At 40.5% G+C, this 19,835-nt stretch overlaps 1 protein-coding gene and 1 long non-coding RNA gene across 2 annotated transcripts; both read right to left on the bottom strand.

Annotated features, from left to right (window-relative positions):
• Positions 1-285: 285 nt before the first annotated feature.
• LOC136218239 (uncharacterized) lies at positions 286-19,616 on the bottom strand. The gene is made up of 3 exons (XR_010683710.1): positions 19,184-19,616; positions 2,163-2,216; positions 286-814 (listed from the first exon to the last, which is right to left on the bottom strand). It is a non-coding gene; the product is annotated as an uncharacterized lncRNA (long non-coding RNA).
• LOC136218238 (protein FAR1-RELATED SEQUENCE 5-like) lies at positions 16,575-19,197 on the bottom strand. The gene is made up of 3 exons (XM_066005026.1): positions 18,918-19,197; positions 17,415-18,566; positions 16,575-17,332 (listed from the first exon to the last, which is right to left on the bottom strand). The coding sequence occupies exon 2, from the start codon at positions 18,482-18,484 to the stop codon at positions 17,576-17,578; it is 909 nt and encodes a 302-aa protein (XP_065861098.1). The 5' UTR covers positions 18,485-18,566; positions 18,918-19,197; the 3' UTR covers positions 16,575-17,332; positions 17,415-17,575.
• Positions 19,617-19,835: the final 219 nt, after the last annotated feature.

The raw sequence follows: 19,835 nt of genomic DNA, 5'->3' as shown, positions 1-19,835 counted from the left end.
TTTCAATTCATCAAATCAAAATTGTATTTCACTGATTCAGTAGAGAATCATTAATACTAATAACTCTTAAAAGGGGTAAGGCATATTTTCAGGTAGGACAATGGAGATCAATTATTTGGCCTACCTCAAATAATTTTGATATGTAAGGTAAAATTTAGTTAGGTTCAAGAGTTCAAGAGCCTATTGAATAGTGTGTACAAACTCTTGGAGGAAGGCACATGTCTTAATACAGCAGAAAAGGAATAGTGTGTACAAATGCATTTCTACAACATAGTGTATTTCCATTTCCACAACAGGAAAAAAAAGGAATAGTCCGTTGAGAATGGTAGCATGATTTCAATAGTTTCAACCATAATAAGTAAGCCTTTCATCATTTGGTAAACTAAACCACAAAAATATAGCCAGACACAAGCATCCACAAAGAAACCGAACCTGCCCTGCTGTTTCTTAATAAAATTTGAGTTAGACCTCCCGTAAATCAAACCCTTGCTGCTTTGACTACTCGACACACTTGATCTATCAAACTCTGGTCCACTTGGTTCTTGAGAATCTTTTGGTTTGCTCAAAATCTTCAAATTTGAGATGCCTCAAGTAGCACTATAATTAACACCATTAGTATGTTTGGAATCAATAGACATAACCTTCTTAAGTCAGTGAGACTGAGACATAGGAGTAACAGCCACAGAAGGCAAAAATGAAGAGTAAGGCGAAGATGCTGCAGCAACTGCTGACTTTAGCCACAGCAACAGTAGCAGCTATCATTACTTAAGCTCCTTCTCGGAGCTGGATATAATCTCTCTCGATAATAAAATATCTGAAATTGCAATAGAGAATCTCAAATTAATGATTGGGAAATTTTTACATAAACCCAAATATATGAGAAATTTTTACATGAACCCAAATATATGAGAAACTCACTTCAGGATGACCAGCAACAAAGTCATCAAGCTTTCCAAACTTTTTCTTGTAATCATGCCAATACAAAGGGGCAAGCATTTTACCTAACCTATTTGGTAGCTACAATTAGAAACCAAAAGAGAAATTTTCAAACACGAGTTTAAACTGGCATCCCTGAAAATGTTATATCTCCAACTTCTCGGTTCTTAACAAATCTTTGTTTGATGTTCAACGACTTAATATATATTGTAACCAAAATCAAAGTGAAAACTTGATTCTTACAAAATATTGGTTACTCCAGACCTGTTCCTAAACCCCATAACCTAATAATGAATTCTAAATGAACGGCAAGCAATTTTGAGGAGTACAAATGTACTAATCACATAAATGTTGAATCCCCATCCTATAGCTTGTTGAAGCATATATACCACTTCTATATCGGAATTTGCTCTGTGCGTTGACCTCTAAGCATATATGATCTTTAAAGGTCTGAAATTTCCATAGAGAAATTAAGGTTGGATGATCGGATTTATTTTGTGAAAATTATTACTCCAGACCATGGGCGGTTCTCTTATTAGTGTAGGTACAAGATTTAAGTTTTGATGTTCAACTTGCTTGAAAATAATACACAAGAACATCTAAATAGATACATGACTCATCACCAAGTGTTCTTAGATAATAGGCACAACACTATTTACTCTTTCCTTTTTAACATGCAATCCTTTGCACAAATAACATGGGAGTTCCCAAGAAATATACAGACCATAATGGAATGAGTAGAATCAATAAGAAATACGACACTAAGCAACTTCATAATACAACCTATGGTGGAAGGACAATAAGGGTTGTTATGATAGAACCTTCCGATCTTTGGGTGTTGCGGGAACTGAATTTTGTATGAACTTAGCTTTCGTTTTTTTTTTGTTCATCAATTGGTTGTTCAGAAACAAGTAAACATGTTATGCAAATAAGCAAGAAATCAGTGAACTTCTGTCACACTTCAAAGTGCCAAGAATTTAAATTCAAATTTGACATCTACCTAAAATATGCAAGAATTTAGCTAGGAAATCCAATCTGCAATCCTATATTCATGCAATAATGCATTTCAAGAACATTATATTTTAAGCTTCCAACAACAATGCATTTCCCATGTTCTTTCCTCAGTCAATGCCATCTGACGAGCAACTAATATCCTCATTCATTTTCAAATTCTAGTAATATTTTTAGTAACAAATGGAAGCACCAAGTTTGAGAACTCCACTTACAGAATATCCATCCCAGTTCTTCAGCGTCTTTCTCCTCAAACTTAGTAAAACTGCCTACTAGAGAAAGGAGATTGTTATATGACAGTTCATAAAAACCAAGTTTAAGCAACATGAAGTAACCCTTAAAGAATGCAGTCTGCGGTAAAATATCAAATGCCCATGACACACAAAAAAAAAAACTAACAATAAAATTGCTATAAACAAGTTACTCCATCCTCAGCAAATCGAATTTATAATAAGGATATGTGCTCTATTATACAGTGAAAAGATATTATGTGATCCTTTTAATTCTAAAGGCCAATTATAAATTCTATTGTGACTGCATAAGATGTAGGAGATGTTGAGGCAACAATTGTAATTTAACTGCCCATAGAATTTGTTATAAAATTCACAAGAATAACCACATACACAATTAAAGCCGGTGTACAAGAAAATACTTACTGAATAAGCCCTCATAAATATTCATTAAATAAAAGCTCTCTCATTTGTAAGCTATAGTTGTAGCTCTCAAATGGTAAAAAAACCATGGAAAAAATGCCTTTTTTTTTTTTGTAGGATAGGAAGGAAAAACAAACAAACAAAGCCGCTTATCCCGGGATCAGCGTGGGAAAGCTGACCCCCACCAAGTCATCCAAGATCAGGGACGAAATGAACTCTGGAGGAGAAGAAAAGGTTGAGAGACCCAACATCCTTGAACCTTCAGCTGCGAGACGGTCCGCCACTCAATTTTACTCCCTATAAATGTGGCCGAAGCTAAAAAAATCAAAGGAAGAGCAAATCCTTCTAATACCTTTGATTAAATTTTGGCTATTTAAACTAATAGCATTATTCTCCGAGATCATTCTGACAGCTTTAAGGTTATCAGATTCCACCAAAATCTTCTTCACCCCCAGATTTTTAGCTAGCATAAGGCCAGACAAGATCCCCCACAGCTCTGCAGAATAGGACGAACCCATGCCCAAATTCTGAGAGAAACTAGAAATCCAACCACCACCCTCATCTCTCAGAACCCCTCCCGCAGCAATTCTCCCGTCTTTTAGACAAGAGCCATCAGTGTTAAGCTTAACCACACCTTTACTAGGCCTACACCAGCCTAGGAGATGGACTTCTTTCCTCTGAATAACCCTAGCCAAGGAATCCTCCATGAAGCTATCAACCAAGGTGCAAATCTTTTTGGAAAAGAAATCAACAACATTAGGAATAACAACCATTTCTCCTCCAAAAATCTCCTCATTCCTCCATTTCCAAATCTGATGGCAGACAACCACAAATAAGAAAACCCCATGCTCTAAATTAGCCAAAAGCTTCCCATTAACCTCATCCACAAACCAGTCCTAGCTAGTGATGCTCTAGAGAATCCAGAAGGAATTCCAAAATTGAAGATTCATTAATCATGTTGTTATAACTCTCTGATCTCTTCAAGTTGATTATCTATGTCCTCATAGTAATCATCATCTGCAATGTATGTCCACCTCTTTCAAATACCTTACAAACTCAATAACAAGTGTGAGCAGGTAAAATGATGAAGAAAAGTGTAGTTGAATGAGTAATGGTAATTACAGAAACTCACTAAGTGATACTCTGAGTCTCAAAACATTAGCTCCAACTTCAACAAAATTCAAAAGCAGTTCATGTATCTCCTCCTAAAAAATTCCTGAGTCCAAAATTATTCTTACTCTCATTTCAAAAACTAAATATGTTCATAATCCAGTAACTCTGAAAGGAGACTTGACCATAGAAACCATCAAGTTCCTAATTATCAGTTTATCTCTAGCTAAAACTAAAAAATAATTGAAATTAACAATCTAAGACTGGTCAAAATATATAAAACTTGTGAATCAGAAACCGAAATATATCATAAATCCAGCAAACACCAACGGTAAGAAAAATACCCAATTTATGAAATTCATTTGAAATGATGGAAAATGTATATATTGTAGAAAACAAGAAAACCCATTTGAAGAATATACAAAAAATTGAAAACCTTTATTCCAAGGGTGTTGTTAAACCCAGCCCCATTTTCCCACCCATAGCCCCGTGAAAGGACGAAAATGCCATTTCATGGGTTTTGGGAGGGGAATTGCTATTTTTTTGCCAATCCGACACGCGGGCGTGTGGCCATCACGCCTCACCTCGCGGTCGGACGTGATAGCCTCACGCCTCACCGTGTGGTAGGACGTGATAGCCTCCCGCCTGACCGCAAGGTCGGGCATGTGGCTGTTACGTCCGACTACGCGGTGAGGCGTGAGGCTATCACGTCCGACCGCGAGGTGAGGCGTGATGGCCACACGTCCGTGTGTCGGATTGGCAAAAAAAATAGCTTTTTTATCCCGTAAATAGTTCGTTAAACCCGTAAATAGGCCGTTAAACCCGTAAATAGTCCGTTAAACCCGTAACTACAGAATTGTACTTAAAACCAAAAAATAATATAAGTTAATTAATAAATATTATTAATCACAATATATAAAACTAATATAATCTGGTCCAAGCCTCTCTCCTTTCAGCGTATAGATTCTCCAAGTGACGAACACTCTAATGAGAAAATAATCGCCATTAGGTGGCAATGGGAGGCACTGGAAACGCAGGATGTAAATAAAGACGTATGTAGTGACGATAACTCCCCAAATGACAAATCACAATCTCTCGCTCTGGTGGTCTTCCATCGTCCGAACGCATCGGCAGTATAGTGCAACATCCTAATTGTTCTGTAGTAAAGAGGAAAATTACTGCGTTTAATACAGATGCAGCAGCAAATAAGTCATCCGGACTCACCATCCAGTGGGACTCACCATTGTTGAAACACCTTTCCACATAAATTTGATTTGACAAAATTGTTTAAGTAAAATATTCTAATCACATTAAGTTTAAAAGCTTTGATTTATTCTACTAATGTGTTTATTCAATGTTGAGTTAAATTGTTTATAAGACACAAGAATTAATTGGCCCAAGCCCAATACAAGTGTCAAAGCCCAAGTCAAACAACTCAGTACAACTCGGCCCGCGTTTGTTAAAACGTTGTCGCTTTGGACAAAACGCAACTCAGTGAGAGAAGGATCTAGAAGACCTTCGGGAACAACTTCAAGATGAAGCTGCTGAGTAGACTCGACAAAGCGTACAAGACAGCAGCTGGCTAAGGAAAACTTCCAGACAAAGTATTTCCACTTTGGGTAAAGTTCAGATGACACAGTATGCTGTCCAGTTGACTTTACCATAAAAGGAGAGACATTCTGCTGAGCTGACCGAGGATAGAAGATACACAAATCTGATTGGCCGAGAGCTCTGAGCAAGTCAGGATGACAACGACAGGAAGCCGTTTCCCTCCAACGGTTATTTCGAAATTCGAAATGACCGATGCCTCAAGACGTCTCTATAAATAGTGCCATCAGAAGCTTCATTCAACACAGAACTTGATCAAGCCATTACGCTGACCAAATTTCTACACAAGTTCTGCGAGCAAAGAAGCAAAGCAATCTTACACTACAATTCATATATTTGTGTAAAAGTCTAGAGTGATTATTTCAATCGTCTAAAGTGTCTTAGCAAATCATTGTATAGGACAAACACTTATCATTTCTAGAGATAGAAAGGAGAGGCTGAGTACTCGGTTATAGTACTCAGCAAGAGATTAGGATTGAGTAGAGGTATAGAGGAAGGTACTCTTGTCATACTCAGTTGCTAATATTGTAAAAGGTTTGAGGCTCTACCTTTAAAGAGCTCAGTAGAGGATTCGAAATCTCGGAACGTGTTCCGGGGACAGGACGTAGGCTTAGAAGAAGCCGAACCTGGATAAATCTGCTGAGTAAAGTATTTCTTACCTTTAACTCCTTATATATATTGTTTGCTTAAAATAACCAAAAACTGACCAAGTAAAGAGGTCAAGTTGAGTTGTGCGTGTTGAACATCTGAGCTCAGGAATAGACTCTAAGTGCTATCTCCTGACTCAAGCTAAGAAACTGACCTAGTCACCAGTTGACTAAGCCAGTATCTTGCTGTTTACTCAGCGCCGTTGTTAAAACCTTTTTCCTTAGAAAAAAAAGTCTGCCCTAGTTGCGAAAAAGTTTAAATAGTTCCTAACCCCCCCTTGGAACTATACTTGCAACCCTACAAGGGACCAACAAGTGGTATCAGAGCTTAAAAGCTCACTGTAAAAGGTCTAACAACCTTGAGCTGATCCTTACCATGGGCGAAAACAGCAATCGGTTTCTCCCTGGAAACCAAACAACTCAGATATTACCTGAGGGGTTGTCCATTACTAGGCCTCCCCTATTCTTCGGGTCAAACTATACCTTCTGGAAGAATAGGATGAAAAATTTCATTCAGGCTACAAACATGAGTGCCTGGCTATCTATAGTCCAAGGCCCATTTGTACCTGTCGAAGTTGTGGCTGGCCAAACAGTTGTAAAAGATGAGGCCAAATGGACAGAGGATGATCTTAAGAAGCTCCAAAATCATGCTTCGGCTATCAATATGCTTCACTGTGCGCTCGATGCTGCAGAATATAATAAAATCTCAGGTTGTGAGTCGGCGCAAGAGATCTGGAAAAAGCTGGAAGTCACCTACGAGGGAACCAATAAAGTAAAGGAGTCCAAGGTGAATCAGCAGATGAGACTGTACGAGCTGTTCGAGATGAACAATGATGAGGGCATTTCAGACATGAATGCAAGGTTTACCAACATCATTAATGAGCTCAAGAGACTTGGGAAATTCTTCATTGAGGAAGAACAAGTCAAAAAGATTCTCAGGAGTCTTCCTAAAGACTGGCAAGCAAAGAAGACAGCTGTTGAGGAAGCTCAGGATTTAACCACCTACAAATATGACGAACTCATCGGCTCGTTGCTGACCCATGAGATATCTATGAAAAACTTCGAGGTGAAGGAAAAATCTGAAGACAAGAAGCAGAAATCCCTTATCATGAAAGCTGACTCCACTGATGGGAGCTCAACTGATGATGAGGAGATGGCCATGTTCACAAGGAAGATGAAAAGGCTATTCAGGAAGAATGACAAATACTCTAAGAAGCCTTATAGAAAGTTTGATAAGTATAAAGCTGACTCAAGCGACAGCAAATACAAAAAGGACAGCTCAAAGCCCATTACATGCTTTGAGTGCCATCAAACCGGCCATATTAAGTCAAGCTGCCCCACACTGAGGAAAGACAAGAAGAACGGCAAAAAGGCAATGGTGGCTACATGGAGCGACAATGATGAGTCTTCATCTACAGAAACTGAGGCCATCGAGTCAGCGAAGATATGCTTCATGGCTGACGAACTTGCTGAGCCGTGCGTCTCTGAGCATGCTGACCTATCCGTTGCATCAGATGATGAAGAGCAATCAAATGAGGTAATTACTCTTCCCTAGCTCAGAAACGATATGGTTAATGCCCTGAGTGATCTCTACACACTTGTCAAGAAGTGTAATAAGAAAGTTAGAGCACTCAGCAGGCGCTGTGACGAAGTGGAAGAGGTCAAACTAAGTGACCTCAGATTCCTTCTTTAGGACAATTCAACTCTGCATGATAACATGAAGATCATACATGAGTCTGTCTCTGAAGTCCAATCAGTTTCAAAGAAACTGAGAAAAGGACGTCACAACTATCCAGAACCAACTAAAGGTTCCAAATGAAAGAAACAGTCCTCTAAGAACTCAGTACCAAGGTACTCAGCAGAGATGGAATCCCCAGCAAAAAGTCCAGTGTGACTTTTGTGGGAAGAAAGGACACACCACTAAGGTGTGCTGGCACGCTCAGTACTGGGGTGCTGACAAGTCAGTGAAACATCCTAAACAGAAGGTCAGCTGTGACTTCTGTGGAAAGAATGGCCATACTGTCCATATATGTCGCCATAAAATAAAATATGATGCTTTACCTGTTGCACCTAACAAGCAAGGACCCAAAAAGAATTGGGTACCTAAAAGTAACTAGTTACAATGCAGGTAAGCCTGAGATGTGCCGAGAAGTCAAAGATGTGGTATATTGACAGCGCATGCTCAAGGCATATGACTGGTGATGAAACTCAGTTCATCACGTTTGAGCGTAAACGAGGAGGAAATGTAAGTTTTGGAGACAACAAGAAGGGTAAGATAGTAGGGTCAGGAACCATCGGAGGTAATCCTACTATTGAATCTGTCTCCCTAGTCAGCGGACTCAAATATAACTTACTCAGCGTAGCTCAGCTATGTGACAATGGGAGAAAAGTTATATTTGATGCTTCTGGATGTAAAATATACGAGGGTAAAACAAATGAGTTAATCTTAACTGCCCCTCGCATAGATAATGTCTTTATGCTAGACCTAGAGAAAAAGTTTTCAAAAACTGTGTGCTTAGTATCAAAGGAAGAGAATTCCTGGCTATGGCACAAGAGACTTGGTCATGTAAGCATGGACCTCCTGGCCAAACTAGCAAGAAAGCAATTGGTTGAAGGACTGCCTGAACTTAAATTTGAAAAAGATCAATTATGCCACGCTTGCCAAGCTGGAAAACAAACCAAACAATCTTTTCACAGCAAAAATATTGTCTCAACTAAGCGTCCGTTAGAGTTACTACACTTGGATCTCTTCGGTCCAGTCCAGCCGCTGAGTTTGGGTGGAAGAAGATTTTCCTTGGTCATTGTAGATGACTTCTCTCGGTACATGTGGGTCATCTTGCTGACTAGCAAGGATGAGACCTTTGAGATATTTTCAAATTTGGTTAGAAAAATTGAAAATGATAAAGACCTAAAATTAGCTCACATCCGTAGCGATAATGGTGGAGAATTCAAAAACCAAAAGTTTGTTGAATTCTGTGAAGCCAGCGGCATTGACCATAATTTCTCTACTCCTAGAACACCTCAACAAAATGGGGTTGTAGAAAGGAAGAACAGAACTCTGGTTGAAATAGCCAGGACAATGCTGGATGAGCATAGGCTTCCAAAGTATTTTTGGGGAGAGGTTGTTAACACATCGTGCTATATTCTTAATAGGGCTCTAGTTAGACCTATACTCAAGAAAACCCCCTATGAACTTTGGAAAGGACGAAAGCCCAATATTGGATACTTTCGTGCTTTTGGCTGTAAATGTTTTATTTTAAATACCAAAGATAGCTTAGCAAAGTTTGACTCAAAAGCTGATGAGGCTATCTTTTTGGGCTACTCAACAAACAGCAAAGCATACAGAGTTTTTAATAAGCGAACTCAAGTTTTAGAAGAGTCAGTACATGTAGAGTTCGACGAAACTAACCCTGCAGGTAGATACCAGCCGCTGACCGAAGATGATCCACACTCAGTGACCACCGCTGACCAAGAACCAGCTACTGAGTCATTCACTAAAAGGCTAACCAAGAGTAAGAGTGAACCTAAGATTACTTTTACTGACCCATCTACTTCTGTAGAGATTGTTGAAACACAGACAGCACAAGACATGAATCTACCTAAAGAGATAAGGATCCCAAGAGGGCACTCAGAAAGTGCAATCCTTGATTTTGCTGGGAATACCCTGATGACGAGAAATCAACTCAGGAAGTACCTCAGCAATGTTGCTTTCGTCTCAGTTCAAGAACCGAAGAATTTTGCTGAAGCTGAGTACGATGAATTCTGGATGAACGCAATGCAAGAGGAGCTCGATCAATTCAGAAGAAACGATGTATGGGAGCTAGTGCCTCATCCAAAGAGTCAAAAGACCATTGGAACAAGATGGGTCTTCAGGAACAAGATGGATGAACAAGGGAATGTAGTCAGGAACAAAGCAAGGTTTGTAGCTCAGGGCTACAGTCAGCAAGAAGGTATTGACTACGGTGAGACCTTTGCCCCAGTGGCAAGACTAGAGGCAATTAGAATTCTATGTGCATATGCATCTTACATGAACTTTAAATTATTCCAAATGGATGTCAAAAGTGCATTTCTTAATGGGGTTATAAACGAGGAGGTTTATGTTAATCAACCTCCAGGTTTTGAGGACCCTAAATTCCCAAACCATGTTTACAAACTCAAAAAGGCTCTGTACGGCCTCAAGCAAGCACCACGTGCTTGGTATGAGAGGCTGACCATTTTCCTGCTGACTAGAAATTACGTCAGGGGCAAAGCTGATACAACCTTATTCATTAAGAGAAAGGGTAAAGATACCCTGCTGGCCCAAATTTATGTTGATGATATAATATTTGGTGCAACTAACGAATCAATGTGCAAGGAGTTTAGCAAACAAATGCAGACTGAGTTTGAAATGTCCATGATGGGAGAACTCAACTTCTTCCTCGGTCTTCAAATTAAACAAGGAAAGAATGACATCTTCATCAGTCAAGCCAAATATGCCAAGGAGATATTAAAGAAATATGATTTGGAAAATTGCAAGCCAATATCCACTCCTATGGGCACTGACACTGTCCTATGCGCTGATGAGAATGGTAAGTCAGTAAACAGTAAATTATATCGAGGTATGATAGGCTCTCTACTTTACTTAATAGCCAGTAGACCGGACATTCAGTTTTCAGTATGCTACTGTGCTAGATATCAATCTAACCCTAAGGAATCTCATTACATTGCTATAAAAAGAATCCTTAGATATTTGCAAAGCTCAGTGAACGCAGGTTTATGGTATCCCAATACTCATGATTTCACACTCATCGGATACACTGACGCTGACTATGGACGGGATAAGCTGGAACGTAAAAGCACCTTTGGAGGTTGTCACTTCTTAGGAAGCTGCCTTGTATCCTGGTTCAGTAAAAAGCAGGCGTCAGTAGCCTTGTCTACCACTGAAGCTGAGTACATTGCTGTTGGTCATTGTGTTGCTCAAGTCCTATGGATTAAGCAACAGCTCGAAGACTATGGTGCTCAAACAAAGACAATTGAAGTCAAATGTGACAATAAAAGTGCAATTGATCTTTCAAAGAACCCAATTCAACACAGCAGAATGAAGCATGTCAACATCAGACATCACTTCATTAGAGACCATGTACTCAAAGGTGAGATCAAGCTGACCTTTGTCCCAACGGACGAACAGCTTGCGGATATCTTCACGAAGCCACTGGCTCGTGAGCAGTTCAGCATACTGAGAGAAGCTATTGGTATGTTTAATCCTCTTCAGTAAATTCCTGAACTAAATGAATATGCATGCTGAGTGAATTACTATGCTGAATGATTGCTTTTGCTGTGTACTCATTGAAATTAATTAAACAGCAAATACTGAATAAACTTGCATACTGAGTAAGTTAGTTTTAAACTTAGAAATCATCCGTTTATGCAATACTGACCACTCAGAATATCAAACGCTTAGTATTCTAAACGCTGAGTGTTAGATCCGTTAGAATAAATGCAATAGCACGCGTATAGCCCTAGGATGACGTATACGCCGTATGTGTCATAAATGCCAAGATCTTTGTCGGTTCACAATCCCGAGGCAAAACTGACACATGGATTCGATAAGATCAATTCCTCACCTCTATAAATAATGGGTAATTCCCCATTTTTATTCTTTACGCTTATCGAACTCTCTGGCAAAGAAATTCTTTCTCTCTAAAAACCCCTCTAAGCCTTCCCATCCTCAACAATGACTAAGCTTTCTTTCAACATATCCGGTGCCGGCCACCAAAAGTCCAGCTCCGGTGAACTTACAAGGAATCCTCCCACACCCAGCAAAGGAAAAGCTGGCCAAACCTCTGGTAAAGAAAAGCCTGAAAAAGTCAGGACCTATACAAAGGTTTTCGAAAACGTCCGCGAATGGAAAGTTGAGCCCTCAAGATGGGTATCTGAAGCCTTCGTACAAAACGAACAACCCTTCTGCGAGTGGATTTCACAGAATGGATGGACTAGGCTATTTTCCATTAGGGATCATACTTATCCTGACCTGGTAAAGGAGTTTTACCACAACCTTCGCGTTGCCAATGATAACCAGGACTACTTGGTAACCGTGGTGAAGGAGAAAACCATCTTCATAAACCCTCTCTACCTAGGAAATTTGCTCCAGTTAAAAACTGAGGGAACAAGGCTAAGGAGATCAGGAGATTAGGATGGCACTGGGTACGAGGTCAACTTCTGCAAACCTGAGGGCCACTCAGGAGAAGTCTCAGCTTCATCTATGGGTCAGCACCAAAAGATGGCTCATTATCTGCTGACCTATTTCATCTATCCGAAGATCAACTGCACTACCTCAGCAACGAACTTCGAGCAATGCTTTATATGGCATATGTTGACATACACACCAATCAATATGACAGTCTTTCTTGTCGCTGGCTTCCTACGAAGTACTGGTACGCTGAGGCTAGGATCGCTCATCACTAGGATCCTCATTGATCATCAGGTAGACCTGACCGATGAAGAAACAGCTAGAGGATCTGAGATCACAGCGGCTTTGCTGAGAGCATTGAAGTTCGGTCAGCCTCTAAAGAAAGGAAAAGCTGCTGCTACGACTTCTGAACAGCAAGCTGAGGGAACTACTGTCCCAAAAAAAGGAAGAAGGACTAAGGCCCCAGCTTCTCGGAAAAGAAAAGCTGCTGAGACTCCTTCTAAAGATGTTGAGTCTCCAGCTAAAAGGCAGAAGTCAGCTGGTAAGCCAGCTGAGAAACGAAGCAGGCAAGGTGAGCCTGGAACTGAGGAAACTACTGAGCAACCTCAGAAGAAGCAGAAGCCTTCTACACTGACTCCCCTCAACACCATACCTACAGACTTTGTTGTACCTGGTGACTCTCACTTCACCCAGTGTCAAGGTACAGTAGCTGAGCATGACGAACATGAGGTGCATTTGGACGATAAGTTCATTGCACAAGTTGAGGAAGAACTCGATGGTGATAGTACAGAAGAAGAAGAAGAAGAAGAGGCCAGCGGTCAGGATGACGCTGAGGACTCTGAGGAGACAGCCAGTGAACATGAGACTGAGCATGCCAATACTATGTTGGCTGCTGGAGAAGAGCAAGTACTTGACCAACACAATGTTGATCAAGTCCAAGTGCAAACTGACCAACCTAATGATGAGCAATAAGAATCTTCTCCTTCTCACTCAGGAGATGCTATTCACGGTAACACTCCACCACGTAGAAGAAGAAAATTGGTTAAGGCCAGTGAGAAGACTGTCAATGAACCTCCTGTGCCACCACCAACTCTTCCTGACTTTGTTATTTCAAAGCCAACCAAGGACCCCTCCACAGTTAAGCTCAAAGTTTTCAAACGCCAACCCACTTCTACTGCATCGGCGTCCTTAGAAAAGCAAGCCTCTGTTTCTTCTCAACAGGAACATGCCGACCAAAATGCTTCTGCCACCTCAACAAGTCAGGTTGAGGCGATTACTGTCAATGCTATTTCTTCAAGCATGGTGCTGACTTCAAACATATCCGCCCCCGTCAGCACATACAGTATTCGCATTTCTACTTCTCCTATTAACATCCCTGCCGATCAATCAACTATCCCAGAACCTCAAGTGCAGATTGGTACAACACTTCCAGTCACTGACCATATCACTCATTTCACTCCTCTTCCTTCCGGTCATACTGATGTCCCTGCAGGCTCTCAAAGCTATATGAATGCCACTGAGTCCGGCAAAAGGATAATTGACTCAGTGCAAGCGTTGATCAGAGACCTTCAACAATCCACTCCTGCTGCTGCTGGGTCTTCATCTATTGAGACCATTCAGCTCTCCCAGGTCACTCAGCTTCTCAACGAAGTTAAGGGACTCAAGGACCTACTGAACGTCATCATTTCTTTTCAAGCACAGCAAGCTAAGCAGGATTCAATCGCCAAGCTGGCTGAGATCCAGCTGACAACTGTGCAACACTTGAACTCTTTACAACTACAAATTCAGAACTTGTCAGCTGTGAACCCCGACTATGCCACTTCATCTGAAGTCAAGATGCTCTTTGCTCAGCTTCACACCGAGCAACTCAAGACTAATGAGCAAATGGTCTCTTACAATCAGTGCTCAGTGGAGCAAATTGGCGAGGCTATTCGCTTGCTAAATCTGAATAAGCAAGAGATGGATACTGACGCAATGAAACAAAATGAGATGCTGTCTATCACACGACAAACCTTCAACCACATTCGTCATACCAATATTCAACGTCAGTATTACGACACAGCCCTTTTAAAGACTTTTCACCAAGTCTTTGCTGGTCTTACTGAAGCACTCATCTGGCAAGGCAAAGCTCAGGCGTTTAATGTCAACATGATCAGTGCTGCTGAACTCAACATACCCGAAGAGGTATCCACTGATGGAGTTGCAATTTTTGACGACGTCAATGAAAGCGCTGAGAAACTTAAGGTGTTGTCCTAAGAACTGACTCGTGCTGTCTTAACTGATGCCTTCAGACTTCCTCCTCCTGATGCTGACAAAATGGGGGAGAAAGAACAAGCAGCTAGAGCTCAGCATGAGCGTAGTCAGTCTCAGCAAAAGAAAAAGAAATAGAGATAGGCTAGAACGTTTTGTTTATTATGTTATCCTTTGTACCTATTTCTTTTATTTCTAATGCACTGACTATTTATATAATTACTTGCATCGTTCATTATATGAGTTATGAGCTATTTTATCTGATGCCAAGTATTAAGTCAATTAAAGTATCTTCAAACTAATCCTATGCTTATAATATGATTAACTTTGACTTGTATGTTTATAAAACACTGTCTTATAAAACTCATTGAACCAAAATTACTCAGCGCCCTCTGAATGATAAAACCTTCCGCTTAATACTGAGTAATATAGAATATGTTCCATGAGCTGACCTATATCCGAGAACTGACCTTAGACCTACTCGATTAAACCTTTAAAATGTTTAGAGTAAAACTAAGTCAGTAGCTCAACCCTGACGGGGAGTATGCCAAGTATATTAGGTCAACCATCATGGGGGAGCTCAATACTGAGTTCCTCGCTGAATAGTTTTGCCAACATCAAAATGGGGGAGTTTGTTGAAACACCTTTCCACATAATTTTGATTTGACAAAATTGTTTAAGTAAAATATTCTAATCACATTAAGTTTAAAAGCTTTGATTTATTCTACTAATGTGTTTGTTCAATGTTGAGTTAAATTGTTTATAAGACACAAGAATTAATTGGCCCAAGCCCAATACAAGTGTCAAAGCCCAAGTCAAACAACTCAGTACAACTCGGCCCGCGTTTGTTAAAACGTTGTCGCTTTGGACAAAACGCAACTCAGTAAGAGAAGGATCTAGAAGACCTTCGGGAACAACTTCAAGATGAAGCTGCTGAGTAGACTCGACAAAGCGTACAAGACAACAGCTGGCTAAGGAAAACTTCCAGACAAAGTATTTCCATTTTGGGTAAAGTTCAGACGACACAGTATGCTGTCCAGTTGACTTTACCATAAAAAGAGAGACATTCTGCTGAGCTGACCGAGGACAGAAGATACACAAATCTGATTGACCGAGAGCTCTGAGCAAGTCAGGATGACAACGACAGGAAGCCGTTTCCCTCCAACGGTTATTTCAAAATTCGAAATGACCGATGCCTCAAGACGTCTCTATAAATAGTGCCATCAGAAGCTTCATTCGACACAGAACTTGATCAAGCCATTACGCTGACAAAATTTCTACACAAGTTCTGCAAGCAAATAAGCAAAACAATCTTACACTACAATTCATATATTTGTGTAAAAGTCTAGAGTGATTATTTCAATCGTCTAAAGTGTCTTAGCAAATCATTGTATAGGACAAACACTTATCATTTTTAGAGATAGAAAGGAGAGGCTGAGTACTCGGTTATAGTACTCAGCAAGAGATTAAGATTGAGTAGAGGTATAGAGGAAGGTACTCTTGTCATACTCAGTTGCTAATATTGTAAAAGGTTTGAGGCTCTACCTTTAAAGAGCTCAGTAGAGGATTCGAAATCTCGGAACGTGTTCCGGGGACAGGACGTAGGCTTAGAAGAAGCCGAACCTGGATAAATCTGCTGAGTAAAGTATTTCTTACCTTTAACTCCTTATATATATTGCTTGCTTAAAATAACCAAAAACTGACCAAGTAAAGAGGTCAAGTTGAGTTGTGCGTGTTGAACATCTGAGCTCAGGAATAGACTCTAAGTGCTATCTCCTGACTCAAGTTAAGAAACTGACCTAGTCACCAGTTGACTAAGCCAGTATCTTGCTGTTTACTCAGCGCCGCTGTTAAAACCTTTTTCCTTAGAAAAAGAAGTTTGCCCTAGTTGCGAAAAAGTTTAAATAGTTCCTAACCCCCCCTTGGAACTATACTTGCAACCCTACAAGGGACCAACAACCACAACCCGCTCCTGTCCATTTAATACGTGTGAGGGCAGCATCAAATCCGTTCCCGTACACTGGCGCATACAGATCACGGTTTGCCCGCATCTCATTCTCTATGAGCACTCTCATCAGCTTCCACTCCTCTTGGTTATAAATGATGGCATCGGCTAAAACACGAAATCCACAGTTACCATCTGCTACAACATCATGGAATCTAGTAATAAATGGTACGATGAGACGTTGAACCCGATGTAAATGGTGGTAACTGGCGATATCCGCATCAAATCCGACTGAAAATATTAATATATGAAATTTATCAATAAAAATATATTTACTTTAACTTCAACATATATATAAATGAAATAAAATATAGCCGGCATCTGGCTGTTATGCACAGATGAGGATGAAGAACGGCCTCGACTACGACTACTCCTCGAACCTGAGGACCGTGCTCGACCTCGTGGTGACTGACTGTACTCCCATGCACTCGGATTTTATTTTGTTGATGAATTTCCCTTTGGTCTACCCCTAACAGTGTCTTTGACCTCAGGTTCTTTAAAGCCACTTTGTTCCGGGTTTATCTGATCATGAATCATCATCGATATGCTACGCACCATTGAAGGATCTAATTTTTCAACCTTTTCCACAAGAGATTGAAAAAATCGGTGATCCTCAGACCCGTCAGCATATACTGGAGCAGTAACTGGTATGTCACTCAACCCTTCAAACGCAAGAGATCTCCAAAAAGGATGGATGCGGTCAACACGGACCGATTCATTTGTGTCAATATATGTTTTAAGCTCACATGCACATGGAATGCCATGAGTCATGGGCAACACACATCCGCATTCACTTACCACATCCATACTCAATCCCTGCATACGCTTGAGCTCATCATTTAGTACAGCCAAGCAGTAATGTGAAACGTGTAAGTCGAGATACGTGAAAGGTTCTCCATAGTGATTCACCGCAGATCTTCTTCTCGAGTCCTCGAGTGAGTATCTGATTATATATAATGAAGGATTACAAAACTAATGTATTAAATTTTAAAAGATTAAAGCAAATAACAGAATAAATGTCTTACTTGATCGCCTCGATCTGAGCCTCAATGTCATTGTGCACCTTCGCCCACACTGTATCAAGTGCACCAGTAGATGAATTCAACCACTGTTTCAACTGTGCATGTGAACTCTCCACTCGACAGGTTGTGGTGTTTCCTAAGTGCAACACCTTGTTCGTCCATGCTCAACAAAACTTCTCTTTATGCACTAGCCACGTGGTCTCCACGTACTGAATCACACCAGGCCAGTTGCCAGTAGTATTCTTCATGGCTACCACTGCCGCCTCATATTCAGCTTCTGTCGGGGCTTCAGTTATACGTTTCCATTTGAAATTCTTAAAAATTTCACCAAACTTCTTCATTCCACTCAACTTGCCAACTCTATCCTCTACATCTTTATTAATATGCCATGTGCACAATAAATGATGAGAATGAGGAAATACCTCACGAACCGGCCGCATCAGTCCTAACTCCCGGTCTGTAGCAATGGCTGTCGGATGCACATCAGGTTGGAGCAAAAGCTTCAATTTTTGTAACACCCACATGTAACTACCCTCGGTTTCATCCTTCATGATTGCATAGGCGATCAAGAAGTTTTTGTTTGAAGGCGTCATTCCAATGATTTCAAAGAATGACATCTTATACTTGTTTGTTTTATATGTTGAATCCATACCAACAAACAAGTAATAAGATCGGAACAATGTGATCGATGTTGGATGTGCCATAAATAAGTGAGTCACGACATTGCTGCCCGGCACCGCTTGCGTCCAATGTATATAGTCCTTATCTATAGCAAGCCGATAAAACTGACCGATTACATCCCGACCCTCAAAGCTCTCAGTCCTGATTTTCTCCCTGTAGTTATAGATATGTCTTTGTGTCGGGCAATCCTCCGGATGTTTTTCTTTGATTGCAGCAAAAATAGCACAAGGCTTAGCTTGAGCTGAACTCATTTCACGAACAAGTTTTTTGGAAGCCGGGCTTAGTCCGCTCATCTGTCTGTAGCCCTGACGATATACAGCCAACTGATGACAGTGCTGTCCTCTATCTCCAGGATCCCAATTGCCGTCTGTTTTGCCAGTTAACAGCTTCATGATATGTTTGAAATGTTTGTTTGGGAAAAAACTGCGAGCTGTAATCTATGCCGTTTCCGTCAAATTCTTCCTACGAAACCTCCTGTAAATGATTAATAACGAACATTACATTCCAAAACGTGACATTTCTACAGCATTTCAGTGTCTAAACCCGAAAAACAGCCACAAATATGCTCGGACGTGTGAGCATCACGCCCCACCACATGGTGGGGCATATGAATATCACGCCCCACCTCATGGTGGGGCGTATGAGTATTGCGTCCCACCTCATGATGAGGCGTGTGGCTATCACGCCCCACCACATGGTGGGACGTGATACTCATACGCCCCACCATGAGGTGGGGCGTGATGCTCACACGCCCGAGTTCCGAACCAGATTTTTTTTTTCCAATTCAAATTACAGAAATGCAAGGAAGTTAAATCGGAAAAATACCTCGAATTCGGACGTAGCATCACTCCTGTCTACTCTCGGTGATAACGGATTGTCTTCCATCAAACGTGTTGTCTTTGATTCGGATGAAAATGACTTTGAGAGAGTTTGGGAGGGATTCAATTTTTTAGTTTTTGTTCAAAGGGCGGTTAGGTCTTTTTTCGGGGCTGGAAGTGTGAATATGGGGCTGGGTTTAGTAACCCACTTATTCCAAACATGCTGAAATGAAGAAAATTTTAAATTTAAACTCAATACTATTCTTAGCTTACCTAGGTTCAGCTATGGTAGCCAGCAGTCTTGCTAACATAACGTAATCTAGCATGATCATCTCGTGATGTTCTCTATTGAACTCAGACTCCCTCGTTCCTTTTCCAAGGCATAAATGAAATCCAAATTTGAGGCGTTGAGCGATCAATTAGGTGAAAAGTTTCGATTGGGATAAACATAATTCACAATCCAAATTTGCTATCGCTTAATTGAGAAAATTGGAGCAGAGAAGAATTGAGGAAGGAGTTGAGAAGATGTGGAAGAGCAAGGAGAAAGAGAAAGAAAAAGAGAAAGACTGAACTGGGATAATAGGTAGCAGGTTAACATTAGTATTCACATGATTTTAGATCAAAAGGTGAAAAACAGCCTACGCCTTTTAAACTAATATGAAGTATTGAACTAATAATAAAATATCTTGAGGACAAATTAGTAGTCATATACGGATAATGGACAGTTCCGTATGCCAAATTCTGGTATTGGCTAGGCGGCTCACCCAAATCCTTACAAGGAATATATTTTCGTAGATTTCTTCATGTTACGTGCAGAAAATTATAAAAAGAAAAAAGAAACGTGCAAAAAATGAAAATCAAAGTCAAAATGAAAATCAATTGTCCAGTTAATCAGTATAAATACGTAGGGAGGAGATGGAGAGAA

Source organism: Euphorbia lathyris, chromosome 2 (assembly GCF_963576675.1).
Source record: "Euphorbia lathyris chromosome 2, ddEupLath1.1, whole genome shotgun sequence".
In the NCBI taxonomy this organism is placed as follows: Eukaryota; Viridiplantae; Streptophyta; class Magnoliopsida; order Malpighiales; family Euphorbiaceae; genus Euphorbia; species Euphorbia lathyris.
Note: the sequence above shows the minus strand (reverse complement) of the source record. Positions and strands in the feature narration are given on the sequence as shown.